This window comes from Mustela lutreola, chromosome 16 (genome assembly GCF_030435805.1).
Source record: "Mustela lutreola isolate mMusLut2 chromosome 16, mMusLut2.pri, whole genome shotgun sequence".
In the NCBI taxonomy this organism is placed as follows: domain Eukaryota; kingdom Metazoa; phylum Chordata; class Mammalia; order Carnivora; family Mustelidae; genus Mustela; species Mustela lutreola.
In genome coordinates, this window is record NC_081305.1 from 16,631,054 (window position 1) to 16,647,844 (window position 16,791).

The window sequence follows — 16,791 nt, forward strand, 5'->3', positions numbered from 1 at the left end:
ACTGTGATCTCTGTCTGTCAAATAAATAAATAAAATCTTAAAAAAAAAATTTAAAAAGAACTCAAAAATAAGTGAATAACATACATACACTTCTGTGTTCTAACAGTGAACATATGTGTTTTTCAAAAAGGAAAAAAGATAAAATTCTTAGGAGTGTTTCTCATGGTTGGCTAGAAACTGACAAACTGCCACTGACCAGGTACATATCGTTTTATTTTTTCATCTTTCTGAGGAGAGATTTTGCTGCCTTGACACACTGTCATGGGCACCTGCAGCACCTGCCAAAGATACGCAGGTTACATGGATACTAGTGTGCTGGCCTTGAAGCCTGCACACCTTTCTTTTGGCACTTGTCTAAGCCCTTTAAGATTTCGAGTATTTCAATTTACCATATTAGTATGGCAAATATGCATCGTCATTTCAGCTCTGGTCAATCTATCCTTTCTTAAGTAATCATTTACTGTGCGTCTACTATATGCCAGCTCCAGTGAGACACTGACATTGGAGATACAGTGGAGATAGAAAAAAAATAGTCTATATCCTCACTGGACCTACTGTCCAATGGGGAAGGCAGAAATTCAACAATTAATATAATTACCAGTTACAAAAAGTGCTCCTATAAAGAAAGGACTGTAATAACTACTATGAAGTTCTTGTCTAAAGGAGGCAAGATGGTAGGAGCAAAGCAGGACTGCAAGGGAAGCCTCTCCACCTCGAGGCACACTTACCCAGGTAATGTCATGCTGTGAAACAGGTTATAAACACTTCTGATACTTATCAACTCACCTATCTAGTCACCTGCCATCCCACTTGAATTAGTCACCTAGCTACCTGAAAGGCTAGCCACCAGTCTATCCATGTTTTAAATGCCTTCAAAGTTCTAGGGAAATAGCCAAAAGGCCAAGAAATTCTAGAAAATAGTCACAACATAAAATAAGATCTGGGAATAGTCTGAAGCCCATCTTAGCTAGAAAAAATGTTTTATTTTATTTTATTTATATTTTTAAAGATTTTATTTATCAATTGTCAGAGAGTGAGAGAGAGAGAGAGAGAGAGCATAAGCAGGGGGGCAGCAGGCAGAACAGGCAGAGGGTGAGCAAGGAGCCCAATATGGGACTTGACTCCAGGACCCTGGAGTCAAGACCCGAGCAGAAGGCAGCCATCCAACAAACTGAGCTACCCAGCAATCCCTGAAAAAAGTCTTTAGAGAGCAAGTCGTAAGCAATTTGAGCTATTTGCTTTTGTTTTGTTCTTCTGTGAAGGGTGCGAAATTTGTTTAATATTCTTTCTCTCCCTCTCTGGCCCCTCTAAAAGAAAAGGTAAAAAACCACCTAAATGTCCACTGATGGAATGGATAAACAAACTGTGGTATTATACAAAGAATTGAATATTATGCAGCCTTAAAAAGGAAGGAAATTCTGACACATGCTACAACATGGATGAACTTTGAAGACATCATGGTAAGTGAAACAAGCCAGTCACTAAAGGAGCAATATTGTATGAGTCAACTTATATGAAGTAGGTAGAGTATTCAAACTCATAGAAACAAAAACTAGAGTGGCAGTTGCCAAGGGTTGGGAGGACAGGGGAATGGGGAGTTGTTTAATGGGTACAGAGTTTTAGTTTTGCAAGATGAAAAATTTCTTGAGATTGTTGTACAAATATACTTAATACTACTTAGCTATACACTTAAAAATGGCTAAGATGGTAAATTTTATGTTATGTGTATTTTACCACAAATATAAGTTGTAATATAAATTGGAAATAATCTTATGTTGGGATGTAAGATGGATTACGGTAGGAAGAGATATGGCCTGGGGAAATTTAATTGGACCCAAGAATGAAACTACACAGAGTTCACCAATAGGACAGACTCCTACACAGGAGGAATTTCTCCATCCTAAAAGCCCAACAAAGGTAGAAAGAGAAAGATAAACAGATCACTTAATATTCATATTAACTTCTAATTTGTCTAATTTATCATACTCTTCTTTTTTTTTTTTTTTAAAGATTTTATTTATTTATTTGACAGACAGAGATTACAGGTAGGCAGAGAGGCATGCAGAGAGAAAGAGGAGGAAGCAGGCTCCCTGCCAAACAGAGAGCCCGATGCGGGGCTCAAACCCAGAACCCTGAGATCATGACCTGAGCCAAAGGCAGAGGCTTAACCCACTGAGCCACCCAGGCGCCCCCATACTATTTTTTTTATGTTATTTTTCACTACATCAACGGTTGCTGTCATGATCCTTAGGATATCGGTTGGCTAAAAAATTGGCTATATTCTCTAGAAGAAAAATAGCTATTCATTTGTTATGGGAAGATTTAAAATGGTACATTATACTCAATAACAATAAAATATTGCACTAAAAGGCAGAATCACTTCTGTGCTAATTCTTTTGATGAGTTAAGAATTATATTATTCAGAGCAACTGCTCAAATAATCATTAAAGTATCCAAACTGATTTTAAAGTTACTTAATGACAAGTAGTTACCTGTAAAATTCGATGCTAGATTATTAATGTGTGAATACAAACCTAAAGCAAGTTGTTGTTTCTCTATTATTTATACTGAATATACTATATCTTTTAAAAATTATTTATTTATTTTTAAATAAGATTTTATTTATTTATTTGACAGAAAAAGAGCACGAGCAGAGGGAATAGCAGGCAGAGGGAGAAGGAGAAGCAGTCTCCCCGAAGAGCAGGGGGCGCCTGATGTAGGACCAATGACCTGAACTGAAGGCAGTTACCCAGCCAACTAAGCCACCCAGGTGCCCCTATTATTTATACTAATCTTTTTTTTTTTTTTAAGATTTTATTTATTTATTTGACAGAGAGAAATCACAAGTAGACGGAGAGACAGGCAGAGAGAGAGAGGGGGAAGCAGGCTCCCCGCCGAGCAGAGAGCCCGATGCGGGACTCGATCCCAGGACCCTGAGATCATGACCTGAGCCAAAGGCAGTGGCTTAACCCACTGAGCCACCCAGGCGCCCCTATTTATACTAATCTTAAAAGAAAAAGTATTTCCACTATTTCTAGAACTTCCTATATAACACAGCAATTGAGTACACACATTTCATCTACTTCTTTCTGAAATCCCACTAAAAACACTTAAAGGGGATTTTAAAAAACTTAATAGACTCTTTTACCAGTATTAGGTTTACATAAAAAAATTGAGTAAGAAGTAGAGAGAACCTCCAAACACCCCACGCTGTCCCTCCATAATACACCCTATTATTAACATCTTGCACTGGTGTGGTCCATTTGTTACAACTGATGAGCCAGCCAATACTAATACAACACTATTAACTAAAATCCCAGTTCACTCTTTGTGTTGTATATTCTGAGTTTTGACAAATGTATGCCATATATTTACCATTACTGTACTCTACAGAATCATAATTTCACTGCTCTAAAAATCCTCCGTGCTCCACCTATTGATTTCCCCATCACTCAGGCCCTGGCCCTGATGCCTGGCAACCACTAATCATTTTCCTGTCTCCATGGAATCACACAGCATGTCACTTTTTGAGACTGGCTTAGCAATATGCTTTTAAGTTTCCTCCGTGTCTTCTGTAGCTTCAGAGCTCAGTTCTTTTCCTTCTTCTTCTTCTTCTTCTTTTTTTTTTTTTTAAAGATCTACTATTTATTATCTTTTAAATTTAAATTTAGGGGCACCTGGGTGGCGCAGAGGGTTAAACCTCTGCCTTTCGCTCGGGTCATGGTCTCAGAGTCCTGGGATTGACCCCCACATAGGGCTCTCTGCTCAGCAGGGAGCCTGCTTCCCCCTCTCTCTGCTTGCCTCTCTGACTATTTGTGATATCTCTGTCAAATTTGTGATATCTCTGTTAAATAAATAAATAAAATCTTTTAAAAATTTAAAAAAAATTTAAATTCAATTAATTAACCTATAATGTATTATTGATTTCAGAGGTACAGGTCTGTGATTCTTCAGTCTTATATAATACCCAGAGCTCATTACAACACATATCCTCCCCAATGTCCATCACCCATTTATCCCATCCCTCCACTCTTCTCCCCTCCAGCAACCCTCAGTTTGTTTCCTATGATTAAAAGTCTCTTTTGGGGACGCCTAGGTGGCTCAGTTGGTTGGACGACTGCCTTCCGCTCAGGTCATGATCCTGGAGTCTCGGGATCAAGTCCCACATTGGGCTCCCAGCTCCATGGGAAGTCTGCTTCTCTCTCTGAACTTCTCCTCGCTCATGCTCTCTCTCACGGTCTCTCCCTCAAATAAATAAATGAAATCTTAAAAAAAAAAAAAAAAGAGTCTCTTATGGTTGTCTCCCTCTCTGGTTTCATCTTGTTTCACTTTTTCCCTCTCTTTCCCTATGATCCTCTGCCTTGTTTCTTAAATTCCACATATCAGCGAGATCATATGATAATTGTCTTTCTCTGATTGACTTATTATGCTTACATAATACCCTCTAGTTCCACACACATTGTTGGAAATGGCAAAATTTCTTTTCTCGATGGCTGCATAATATTCCATTGTGTGTGTATGTGTATACCGTATCTTCTTTATATATTCTTCTGTCAATGGACATCTGGGCTGTTTCCACAGTTTGGCTATTTTGGACATTGCTATTATAAACACTGGGTGCATATGCCCCTTCAGATCACTACATTTGTATCTTTGGGGTAAACACCCAGTAGTGCAATTGATGGGTCGTAGGGTAGCTCTATTTTCACCTTTTTGAGGAGCCTCTATACTGTTTTCCAGCATGGCTGCACCAGCTTGCATTCCCACTGACAGTGGATGAGAGTTCCCCTTTCCCTGCATCCTCGCCAACAACTGTTATTTCCTGACTTGATAATTTTAGCCATTCTCACTGGTGTGAGGTGGTATCTCATTGTGGTTTTGATTTGTATTTCCTTGCTGCTGATGTTGAACACTTTTTCATGTGTCTGTTGGCCCTTTGGATGTCTTCTTTGCAGAAATGTCTGTTCATGTCTTCTGCCCATTTCTTGACTGGATTATTTGTTCTTGGGGTGTTAAGTTTGCTAAGTTCTTTGTAAATTTTGGGTCTAGCTCTTTATCTGATATGTCACTTGCAAATATCTTCTTCCATTCTGTTGGGTATCTTTTGGTTTTGTTGACTGTTTGCTTTGCTGTGCAAAACTTTTTTCTTGATGAAGTCCCAATAATTCATTTTTGCCTTTGTTTCCCTTGCTTTAGAGACATGTCTAGGAAGGTTACTGCTGCTGAGGTCGAAGAGGTTGCTGCCTGTGTTCTCCTTCACGATTTTGGTGGATTCCTGTCTCATACTGAGGTCTTTCATTTATTTTAAGTCTATTTTCGTGTGTGGTATAAGGAAATAGTCCAGTTTCATTCTTCTGCATGTGGCTGCCCAATTTTCCCAATACCATTTGTTGAAGAGACTTTTTTCCATTGTATATTCTTTCCTGCTTTGTCAAAAATGAGTTGACCATAGAGTTGAGGGTCCAATTCTGGGTTCTCTATTCTGTTCCATTGATCTGTGTATCTGTTTTTGTGCCTGTCTTAATGATGACAGCTTTGTAATAGAGCATGAAGTCCGGAATTGTGATGCCACCAGTTTTGGTTTTCTTTTTCAACATTCCTTGGGCTGCCCAGGGTCTTTTCTGGTTCCATACAAATTTTAGGATTATTTGTTCCAGTTCTGTGAAAAAAGTTGCGGTATTTTGATAGGGACCGGATTGAATGCGTAGATCGCTCTAAGTAGCATAGATATTTTAATAATATTTGTTCTTCCAATCCATAAGCATGGAACGTTTTCCCGTTTCTTTGTGTCTTCCTCAATTTCTTTTGTGAGTACTCTATATGTCATGTTTTCTGAGTGAGAGCTCCTTTCTTTTTATTAATGAATAGTATTTCATTGTCTGGATGTACCAGTTTTTTATTCATTCACCTACTGAAAGACTTCTTGGCTGCTTTCAAGTTTTGGCAATTATGAATAAAGCTTCTATAAACATTTGTGTGCAGGTCTTTGTGTGAACATAAGTTTTCAACTCCTTACGGCTAAATACCAAGAAGCATAGTGCTAGGTCATATGGTAAGACTATGTTAAGCTTTGTAAGAAACTGCCAAGTTATCTTCCAAAGATGCTGTACTGTTCTTCATTCCCACCAACAATGAATAAGAGTTCCTGTTGCTCTGCATTCCTCTCCAGCATTTGGTCCTGTCAGTGTTTTGGATTTTGGCCATTCTAATATGCATACAATGGAATTTCATTGTTTTATTTTTTTTTTTTAAAGATTTTATTTATTTACTTGAGAGAGAGACAGTGAGAGAGAGCATGAACGAGGAGAAGGTCAGAGAGAGAAGCAGACTCCCCATGGAGCTAGGAGTCCGATGCGGGACTCGATCCCGGGACTCCAGGATCATGACCTGAGCCGAAGGCAGTTATCCAACCAACTGAGCCACCCAGGCCTCCCGGAATTTCATTGTTTTAATTTGCAATTCCCTAGTGATATGTAAGTTGAGCACTTTTCATATTCTTATTTGCCATTTGTATTTCTTCTTTGCTGAGGTGGCTGTTCAGATCTGTTTCCCATTTTTAATTGGGTTGGCTTGTTACTGTTGAGTTTTAAAAATTCTTTGCCTAGATACCTGGCAAAACAGTATTTTTGGGTTTGTCTGTGAGGGGTTTTCTAGAGGAAATTAGCATTATCAAAAGACTGAATAAAGAAAACGTCCTTTTCCAGTTCAAGTGGGCATCATCCAATCTGCTCAGCATGAATATAACATTTCAACTGGTAGAAGAAGGGTCAATCTGCTCTTTGCTTGAGTTGCTCTTGCATACTAGCACTTTTGGTTCTTGGGCCTTGGAACTCAGACTGTATTATACCACTGGCTTTCCTGGTTCTCCAGTTTATAGAAAGCAGATCATGAAGGGCACCTGGGTGGCTCAGTGGATTAAGCCACTGCCTTCAGCTCAGGTCATGATCTCAGTGTCCTGGGATCGAGCCCCGCATCAGGCTCTTTGCTCAGCGGGAGCCTGCTTCTCTCTCTCTCTCTCTGCCTGACTCTCTGCCGACTTGTGATCTCTCTGTCAAATAAATAAATAAAATCTTTAAAAAAAAAAAAAAAAAGAAAGCAGATCATGGGATTGGCCTTCATAATGGCCAATGCCCATTCCTATAATCTAACTCTCTATCCATCCACCCATCCATCCATTCATTCATCTATCCATCTCTCCTACTGGTTGTTTTCCTGGAGACCCTATTATATAGTGTCTTTTACAGACCAGAAGTTTGTAATTTTCATGAAGCTCAACTTTTATTTTTATCAATTTTTTCTCTTACATAACATGCTTTTGCTGTTGTATCTGAGAAGTCATCACAAACTTTAAAGGGGATTGGTTGATTGATTTTTTTAAAAAGAATTTGTTTATTTATTTGACAGACAGACATACAAGTAGGCAGAAAGGCAGGCAGAGAGAGAGGGGGAAGCAGGCTCCCTGCTGAGCAAAGAGCCGTCTGCAGGGCTTGATTCCAGGACCCTGGGATCATGACCTGAGCTAAAGGCAGAGGCTTTAACCCACGGAGCCACCCAGATGCCCCTGATTTGATTTTTAAGATTTTATTTATTTATTTGTCAGAGAGAGCGAGAGAGCACAAGTGGGAGGGCAGCAGATAAAGGGAGAAGCAGGATCCCAGCTAAGCAAGGAGCCTGATGCAGGACTCAATCCCAGGACCCTGGGATCATGAACTGACCCAAAAGTAGATGATTAACTGAATGAGCCACCCAGGTGTCCCTTGACTGATTTGATTTTAAGTAATTTCCGCCCGGAATGTGGTGCTCAAACTTACAACCCTGAGATCAAGATCCACCAACTGAACCAGCAGCCAGGTGCCCTTAAAGAGGACTTTCAAGAGCATAATTCTACAATAGAGAATCAAAGAGCATAATTCTACAATAGAGAACAGGAGAAAAGCAACTACAACAGAATTTTGGAAGGTGGCAAGCAGACAGAGGAGTTAAATGACTTAGCAGACCTAAGAAAAGTGGGGAGTAAAATCCCAGTACATCTGTGTTGCAGAATCCTGAAGCAGATGGGGAATTAGAGGCACCAGTTAACCTCTGGGAGTGGGAGTAAAGCACAGAGCTAAAATAAAGAAGCTGGCTGCAAGTCTGTTCCAGCATTCCCCACACCCTGCAGCCAGTGACTGCCCCACCCTCAACCCAGCGAAAGATTCATACCCACTCTCATCCACTAAACTGAGCAGAAGAGCCAGTGATATCCCTACTTCAGTCCCCACCATCAGGCTAGTTGTTTGGGCTATTTATTTCCACCTGGCTGCTTTGGCACTGTAACCAGCATAACATCCTTTAAACATATGCTAAAAAGTTCAGTCGCAAAACCATGATGAGAAATTTTTTTCACTCCTCCTACTGACCTACTTAGTACTAAAGATAGGAATCTGTTCATCCTTCCCTAGGCACAAAACGTTCCACCTTCCGAAAAAGCCTTTACACTTCATACTGTTTCTGGGACAGTCTCTCAGACTCCGTTGACACAGTCTAGACTCTGAAAATCCTGATGTCAGGGATCCTAGTTATCAATAAGTAGAAGAATGGAAAGTAAATCTGTTACAAAATGAAACTAAACCTGATTAAACAGGGTAAGATACTGGGACTACTAAGCTGGAAAAAGATGAAAACCGACAGCAAATTAGTTCACAAGGCAGGAGCACCAATTTTTCATGAAAAGAGAAATTTAGGTGTTTCTTAAGAAGGACTGTGAAATCAAAAACTAACTTAAAAGAAACTGAAAAGAAACTCCAAAACAGGACTGATGATTCTAGGCTCCAGAAGACTTTGCCTTTGGAGAAGGAGCCCCAAAATCTCGATAAAGGGGACAAAGCATTTCAGAAGGTCTACTGCTATTTTAAAAGAAAAACTCAAAGGAAAACTCTGGTAATAAAAATTTGAAGGCAGTCTGCCAGTAATTGTTTGGGCTCACAGGAGAGAGGAGGAGACAGCTACAGTGTGAAGAGTTTTGGCCTCTAATCAAACCACTGAGGATTTCCTGAGAAATGCAAGTACATTTTGATCAGATGAATCAAATCAATGTTTAGGTACACTGGAACATAGGATTCTGTAAGTCTAGCCTGCTTATTTCTCCTTTTAGTAGTCTTTGACTTAACTTATATGTTTAATTTAATAATAATCGTACTGTTTTATATGTCATGAAGCCAAAATTTACCTTTTACATGGAAAATAGCCAACGTGAAGACGACTAAGACTTCCTGAACCAGTTCAAGCTAACAGCAAATATTTCTGGAAAGCAGCATTTAAGAACACCTTGTTATTACTAAACACACTGCCTACAGTACTGTTTGGGAAGGAATGGACTCATGTTCCCTGGACTTCATCATTATTTACTTAGCTTCCATTTCCCACAATGAACTGTTTATAACTAGCAAAAGACCTAGTGAGGTCTTGAGATCTCAAGCTGGAGGAAGAGAACAAACTTCTTCCTCCTCCTTACTTACTCATACTGATGGTCAGCACTTTTTTTCAGCTCCAGTCACTGAAACTAAACCAAAGTAGTAAAACAGAAAAAAAAGATGTTTCCCTCTCATGTCAAGTAAATTTTGGTTTAGAAAGTGAAACCTTGGGACGCCTGGGTGGTTCAGTTTGTTAAGCGGCTGCCTTCGGCTCAGGTCATGATCCCAGCGTCCTGGGATCGAGTCCCACATCAGGCTCCTTGCTTGGCGGGGAGCCTGCTTCTCCCTCTGCCTCTGCCTGCCACTCTGTCTGCCTGTGCTTGCTCTCGCTTCTCTCTCTATGACAAATAAATAAATAAAATCTTTAAAAAAAAAAAAAAAGAAAGTGAAACCTTTATATTGAGATGAAGGATGATTCACAAAGAGATTCTACTACACACCATTGGAATAGTTAGTATTAAAAAGACTGATAGCACCAATGTTGGTGAGATGCAGAACAACGCAATCTCTCATATACTGCTGGTATATTTAATTTATTAGTAACAGCATTCATTTAAATGGCACAATCACTTTGGGAAAAAAGACTAACATTTAGAAAACTAAACTTTTTTTAAAAAAGATTTATTTATTGGGGCACCTGGGTGGCTCAGTGGGTTAAAGCCTCTGCCTTAGGCTCAGGTCATGATCCAGGGTCCTGGGATTGAGCCCGGCATTGGGCTCTCTGCTCAGTGGGGAGCCTGCTTCCTCCTCTCTCTCTGCCTGCCTCTCTGCCTCCTTGTGATTTCTGTCTGTCAAATAAACAAATAAATCTTTAAAAAAAAAAAAAAAAAGATTTATTTATTTGAGAGAGAGAGCCAGTGTTGGGGGAGATGGAAAGAGAGAATCTCCAGCAGATTCCTGTTGAGCACGGAGCCTGACAAGGGGCTCAATCCCATGACCCTGAGATCATGACCTGGGCTAAAACTAAGAGTTGGACGCTTAACCCACTGTGTCACCCAGGCACCCCAGAAAACTAAATTATTTGATCCAGCAATTCTACACTTAAGAATTTACCGAAGAAGGGACGCCTGGGTGGCTCAGTTGGTTAAGCAGCTGCCTTCAGCTCAGGTCATGATCCCAGCGTCCTGGGATCGAGTCCCACATCGGGCTCCTTGCTCGGCAGGGAGCCTGCTTCTCCCTCTGCCTCTGTCTGCCATTCTGTCTGCCTGTGCTCGCTCTCTCCCTCTCTCTCTGATAAATAAATAAAATCTTAAAAAAAAAAAAAAGAATTTACCCTAGAAAAATGAAAATGTAAGCCTACAAAGGGTTGTACAAAAATATTCATAGTAACTTCATTAACTCTAAACTGGAAGTAGCTCCCATCAATGGGAAAACAGAGAACGGAATAGTGATTTATTCAGATAACACGACATCATTCAGCAATAAATATATGCAACAAGATAAACAAATCCTCAAAAACCTCACACTGAGTAAAAGAATTCTACCACAAAAGAGTACATATGATTGCATTTATACAAAATTTCAGAATAGTTAAAACTAATCTATAGTAGAAAGTCAGAACAGTAGTAGCCTTTGAAGATGGGAGAAGGAACTGAGTGAGAAAGGGCACAAGAAAACTTTCCAAGGTGAAGGTAATATACTACGCCTTGATAGGCTCAGGTTATATAATTGTATGCATTTGTCCAAGTTTATGATTTGTGCATTTTATTATATGTAAATATTTTCTTAAAAGAAAAAAAAATGAAACACTGAACTACTTACTTATATGCATGCTTAAGTATTTAGAAATTATGCTTAAGTATTCACAAAGTGAATTTACAATTCACTTTGAAAAGTATCAAGAAAAATTAAAATGGAATAACAGATGGATAGATGGGTCATCTGTGCTAAAGAAAGTATAGTAAAATATTAATGGTAGAATCTAGGTGGTGGGAAAAGAGTATTGAACATAGGATTCTTTGACCCTGCTTTATGTTGAAAGATTATGCACAGTAAAATATTAGGAAAAAAGTAAAGAATGTTGGGAAACCACATGCCTACCAAGGGCTTAAAGAACAAAGCCATTTTCCACATTAGGAAACATCTAGGCTTAGTTCTTGCTCTGGGTTTTACCAGAGACTATGTTGAAGATTAAAATTTTCAAATAGAAATATGGTTACATAAAACTGCAACTTGATAAATGTTTTGCTCACAGATGTCCTAACAAAACTTATTTTTACTGTTCCTACAATGGACTGTTTTTTTCCATGGCTTTAAATGTTGCAGCTGTGTTACTTGTCATGACATCTTCCTGAGAAAGAGTTGAGATAAATTTAAGGATCAAAGAGTTCCAAGTGATTTTATAGATGTTATCTTATTTATCCTTGAAGTAGTTCTAAAAGACTAGTTGAGCAAGCACTATTATGTCCATTTTATAGACAGAGAAAACAGGACAGAGAAATTAAGGAACTTATTTAAGGTCATAGGACACAAATGGCACCTATAATAATAGTATACTAAAAGCTTACTGTGCCAATTTTATAATCATCTTCTTATTTAATCTGCACATAAGTTTTCATTTTAGATAGCAGGAAACCAAGACTTACAGAAAACAAATAACTTGGCCAGAGTTACAAAGCCCATCATCCTAACTTCTATCTAATTAGCTAATGGGTTCTGAACACTTTTTCTGTTAAGACATATAGGATAGATGTTCACATTCCTGTGGACATAACTGAAGTTATGCACAATTTTGCCAGGTGCTGGTAATTCCACTGTTTCTCTTTTTCTCCAGAAAGCACAATGGAATGCAAGTAAAAGTGATATAGAAATAACCTTGAACCTGTTCCAATTTATATTTTATAAAAAGCAAATTATCTACAAATTTTAGTAATTCAAGTAACATGAGAAATAAATTACTTATTCCAGTATTAAGATTAAGAATCTGCAATAGTCTCAATCTTCTTCTTTTTTTTTTTAATATTTTATTTATTTATTTGAGAGAGAGACAGTGAGAGAGAGCATGAGTGAGGAGAAGGTCAGAGAGAGAAGCAGACTCCCCATGGAGCTGGGAGCCCAATGCGGGACTCGATCCCAGGACTCCAGGATCATGACCTGAGCTGAAGGCAGTCGTCCAACCAACTGAGCCACCCAGGCGTCCCAATAGTCTCAATCTTCTAAAACTTCTCCTTGTATAGTACACCATGTCTCAGGAGACTGGCCGTCTTACTGAAGAGCAAGGTGTGATACGATTCTAATAACCTAAACTGCCCTCTCCAATTGGTTCTGAAGACCTATTTCAAATGTGATCATGCACCAGATGTCCCTAGCATTTAGCATGGATGCTACAGAAAATGCAGCCCCAAATTTTAATGAAGGCCAAGGTTAGTGAGTTCTAGAAGACGTCTAAGTAAAAGATAAAGTAGCACAATCTTCAATCATATAATCATATCACCTTCCTCTTTTATTTTTCTAATGATTCTTTAAAAGATTATTTATTGGGGCACCTGGGTGGCTCAGTGGGTTAAGCCGCTGCCTTCGGCTCAGGTCATGATCTCAGGGTCCTGGGATCGAGCCCCGCATCGGGCTCTTTGCTCAGCAGGGAGCCTGCTTCCCTCTCTCTCTCTCTCTCTCTGCCTGCCTCTCTGCCTACTTGTGATCTCTGTCTGTCAAATAAATAAATAAAATCTTTAAAAAAAAAAAAAAAAAAAAGATTATTTATTTATTTATTTGACAGAGATCTCAAGTAGGCAGAGAGGCAGGTAGAGAGAGAGAGAGAGAAATAGAGGAGGAAACAGGCTCCTCACTGAGCAGAGAGCCCGATGTGGGGTTCAATCCCAGGACCCCGGGATCATGACCTGAGTGGAAGGCAGAGGCTTTAACCCACTGAGCCACCGTCACCTTCCTCCTTCAAACCCTCCACTCCCATACCTGAGTCCTGTAGAAACTTTATAATACTTTGCCTTTTTCTCTAATACCCAGCTATATCAGCAGTACTACACGTGTTAAAAGCCCAACCCTCACTGTGATATTAGGAGATGGGGTTTTTGGGGAGGTGATAAGATCATGAGGGCAGGGACGTCCTTACTGAGAGAAGTGCTCTTATAAAAGAGAGCTCTCTAGACTCTTCCGCCATGTAAGGACACACCAAGAAGACAGACATCTATGAATCAGGAAGCCGACCCTCACCAGATGCTGATTCTGCCAGCATCTTATCTTAGACTTCCTATCCTCTACCAGAACTATGCAAAATAACGTTTTGGAAGGGGCAGAAGCCACCCAGTCTATGGTATTTTGTTATAGCAGCCACAATAGACTAAGACAAGAGATATCTATTCTCATTCTCAGAAATGATTTACAATGAAGAGACTTAGCCTGAAAATATTCCTGTCTGACAACAAGTTGGCAAATTTAGTTGTTGTTTGTTCTTTACCACATTGTTTCTCTAGTCTAGTTCTTTCTTTGTGGCCCCTACTAATTATTTTAAGTCTGTGATTAACCAAAAGCTTTACATAAATGTATCTCATTTGAAGAAAAAAAATTAATTTTGATTCAAGAGGCAGAGGTGACTACTTACTTTACAAATTAAATTCTTACTTCATGAAAAAAATAGAGCAATTCTTTAAAGACCAAGCTGTGCTGTATTTAGATATGATTTAACATGCACACGATCTTTCACAAACAAATCTATATGTAACTTGAAATAATTTCTATAATATCTTAAACTTTTAAAGAAAGGCAAACAAGGGGCGCCTGGGTGGCTCAGTGGGTTAAGCCGCTGCCTTCGGCTCAGGTCATGATCTCAGGGTCTTGGGATTGAGTCCCGCATCGGGCTCTCTGCTCAGCAGGGAGCCTGCTTCCCTCTCTCTCTCTCTGCCTGCCTCTCCCATCTACTTGTGATTTCTCTCTGTCAAATAAATAAATAAAATCTTTAAAAAAAAAAAAAAGGCAAACAAAAACAATACAAATATACAGAGTATAATTTTCAAAATGTGTATATAGTTGGCAATTAAGATTTCTTTAAGCTCCTCTTTTTTCTTTTTTTAAAATTTTTTTTATTTGAGAGAGAGACAGTGAGAGAGAGCATGAGAGGGGAGAAAGTCAAAGGGAGAAGCAGACTACCAAGGAGCTGGGAGCCCGACGCGGGACTCAATCCCGGGACTCCGGGATCATGATCTAAGCCGAAGGCTGTCGCTCAACCAACTGAGCCACCCAGGTGCCCTAAGTTGCTCTTTCTTAAGAACCTACTATGTGCCCGGCTCTGTGCAAAGGACTTCATATGTATTGTCTCATTTAATCTGCATACTGAATTAAGCATTATTATCCTTCTTTTTAATTCTTTTTTTTTTTTTTAAGATTTTATTTATTTGACAGACAGAGATCACAAGTAGGCAGAGAGAAAGAGAGAGGAAGCAGGCTCCCCACTGAGCAGAGAGCCTGATGCGGGGCTCCATCCCAGGACCCTGATAAGGCAGAGGCTTTAACCCACTGAGCCACCCAGGCGCCCCCTTCTTTTTAATGCTTAAAAAAGATTTTATTTATTTATTTGACAGAGAGTGTGTGAGAGAACACAAGCAGGGGGAAATGGCAGGAAGACAGGGAGAAGCTCCCTGTCGAGCAAGGAGTCCTTGGGCTCAATCCCAGGACCCTGGGACCATGACCTAAGCCAAAGGCAGACACTTAACCAACTGAGCCACCTAGGTGTCCCTATCCTTCTTTTTTTAAAAACAAATGAGGATATAGTGATTTATGGAGGTGAAAGTATTTGCTCTGAGCCTTCTTTTCAGCAGCATACCCTAATCAGGATTGTCTAATTTCCATGAGAAGGTCTCGGTGACTGCAGAACTCAACTCGTTAGTACCATACAACATATTACAGAGCAAGATCTTTAATGTCTTTATGGCCTAAAATGCCCAATGTCAGGGCGCCTGGATGGCTCAGTTAGTTAAGGGTCTGCCTGTGGCTCTGCCCCTCACCTGCTCATGCTCTCTCACATTCTCTCTTTCTCAAATAAATAAAATATTCTTTAAAATGTCTAAAATCACTCAACTTCTTGCTGTCTTCTTGTGATCTATCCATCCTGACTGGGCACCTCGCTGTGCATTCAGATCAGAAGACACCATGAAAGTGAAAGTACATTATAAAAAGTCTGGTCCTTGTCTATGTCTTTGGATAAGTTCATCTCTCTCCTTTTTTCCCCCTAATATCTAACCTAACACTAGGTTTACCAGTACCCGTTCATGGAATCACTGAAGACAATCATCATAGAACCTGACTGGCTACAGAACTACAAGGGACAGGGGAACCTGGGTGGCTCAGAGGGTTGGGGCTCCACCTTCGGCTCGGGTCATGGTCTCAGGGTTCTGGGATCGAGCCCTGAATCGGGCTCTCTGCCCAGCGGGAGGCCTGCTTTCCCCTTTCTCTCTGCCTGTCTCTCTGCCTACTTGTGATCCCTCTCTCTCTCTGTCAAATAAATAAATAAAATCTTTAAAAAAAAAAAAAAAAGGACTACAAGATACATAAGAAATTATTTAATCCAACTCCCTCTTTTTACAAATAAGAAAAGTCAAGTCAAGAGACGCCAACTTGCCAGGTCACATTGCTAGTTGATACAGCCATATCTATAATCAAACATCTGACTCCATGTTAAATACAATATACAATATACAATATACGGAGTTTCCATCTGAGGGGACATTTAAGATTTCTTTAACAAGGTTTTTAAAATTATAAAGAAATTTTTTAGTGAGAAAAGTACTAACACTCCAGGAAAGTATAAAATGAAGAGCAGAAGCCCTTTCTCTCCTACCTTCTAATCTTATTTCACTCCCTGCAAGTAACCACCATTAAGTTTCTTGTATGTTTGTCCCATATTTTTCTATATATGTATATGGGCCTATATGTGTGAAGTAATTTAAATATGGAACCCCCAAAATTATTTTCTCATCTCAGGGTGATGTTTTCCTCTGAATAACGTAGTCAACAGTCATATTATTAAAAATATGCATAAGTAATTTTACAACATAACCTTAAGTTTGTAAAGCCTTAAGTATGATATTCTCCTTAGGTACAGCTCACCTGTTTTCCAGATCCGGCATGCTTAGGTTTCTAGCAGCAAAGCACATTTTGAGAGGGATGACCTTCCTGTCCTTGGTGTTGTTCTGATGTTTTGGAGAACCAGAGTCCTCACTGCCACTAAAGCTTGGTGATTGAGGAGATGCACCTTCCCATGGTAGATCTGATACTAATGATGGCTTCTTGATATATGGTGTAACTTCTCGGATGAATTTAACTACGAACAAAAATCAAAGAAGAAGGTCACTGATTTTGCTTCCTATGAAAAATGACAATGAAAATACAC

At 39.5% G+C, this 16,791-nt stretch overlaps 1 protein-coding gene across 1 annotated transcript in view; it reads right to left on the minus strand.

The window, feature by feature from the left end:
• Window positions 1-16,791, minus strand: part of SNTB2 (syntrophin beta 2) — a 117,465-nt gene that overhangs the window by 50,164 nt on the left and 50,510 nt on the right. Inside the window, exon 2 of the mRNA XM_059153810.1 lies at window positions 16,509-16,722. Coding sequence (XP_059009793.1) covers window positions 16,509-16,722 — 214 coding nt within the window. The remainder of the gene's footprint in view (window positions 1-16,508; window positions 16,723-16,791) is intronic.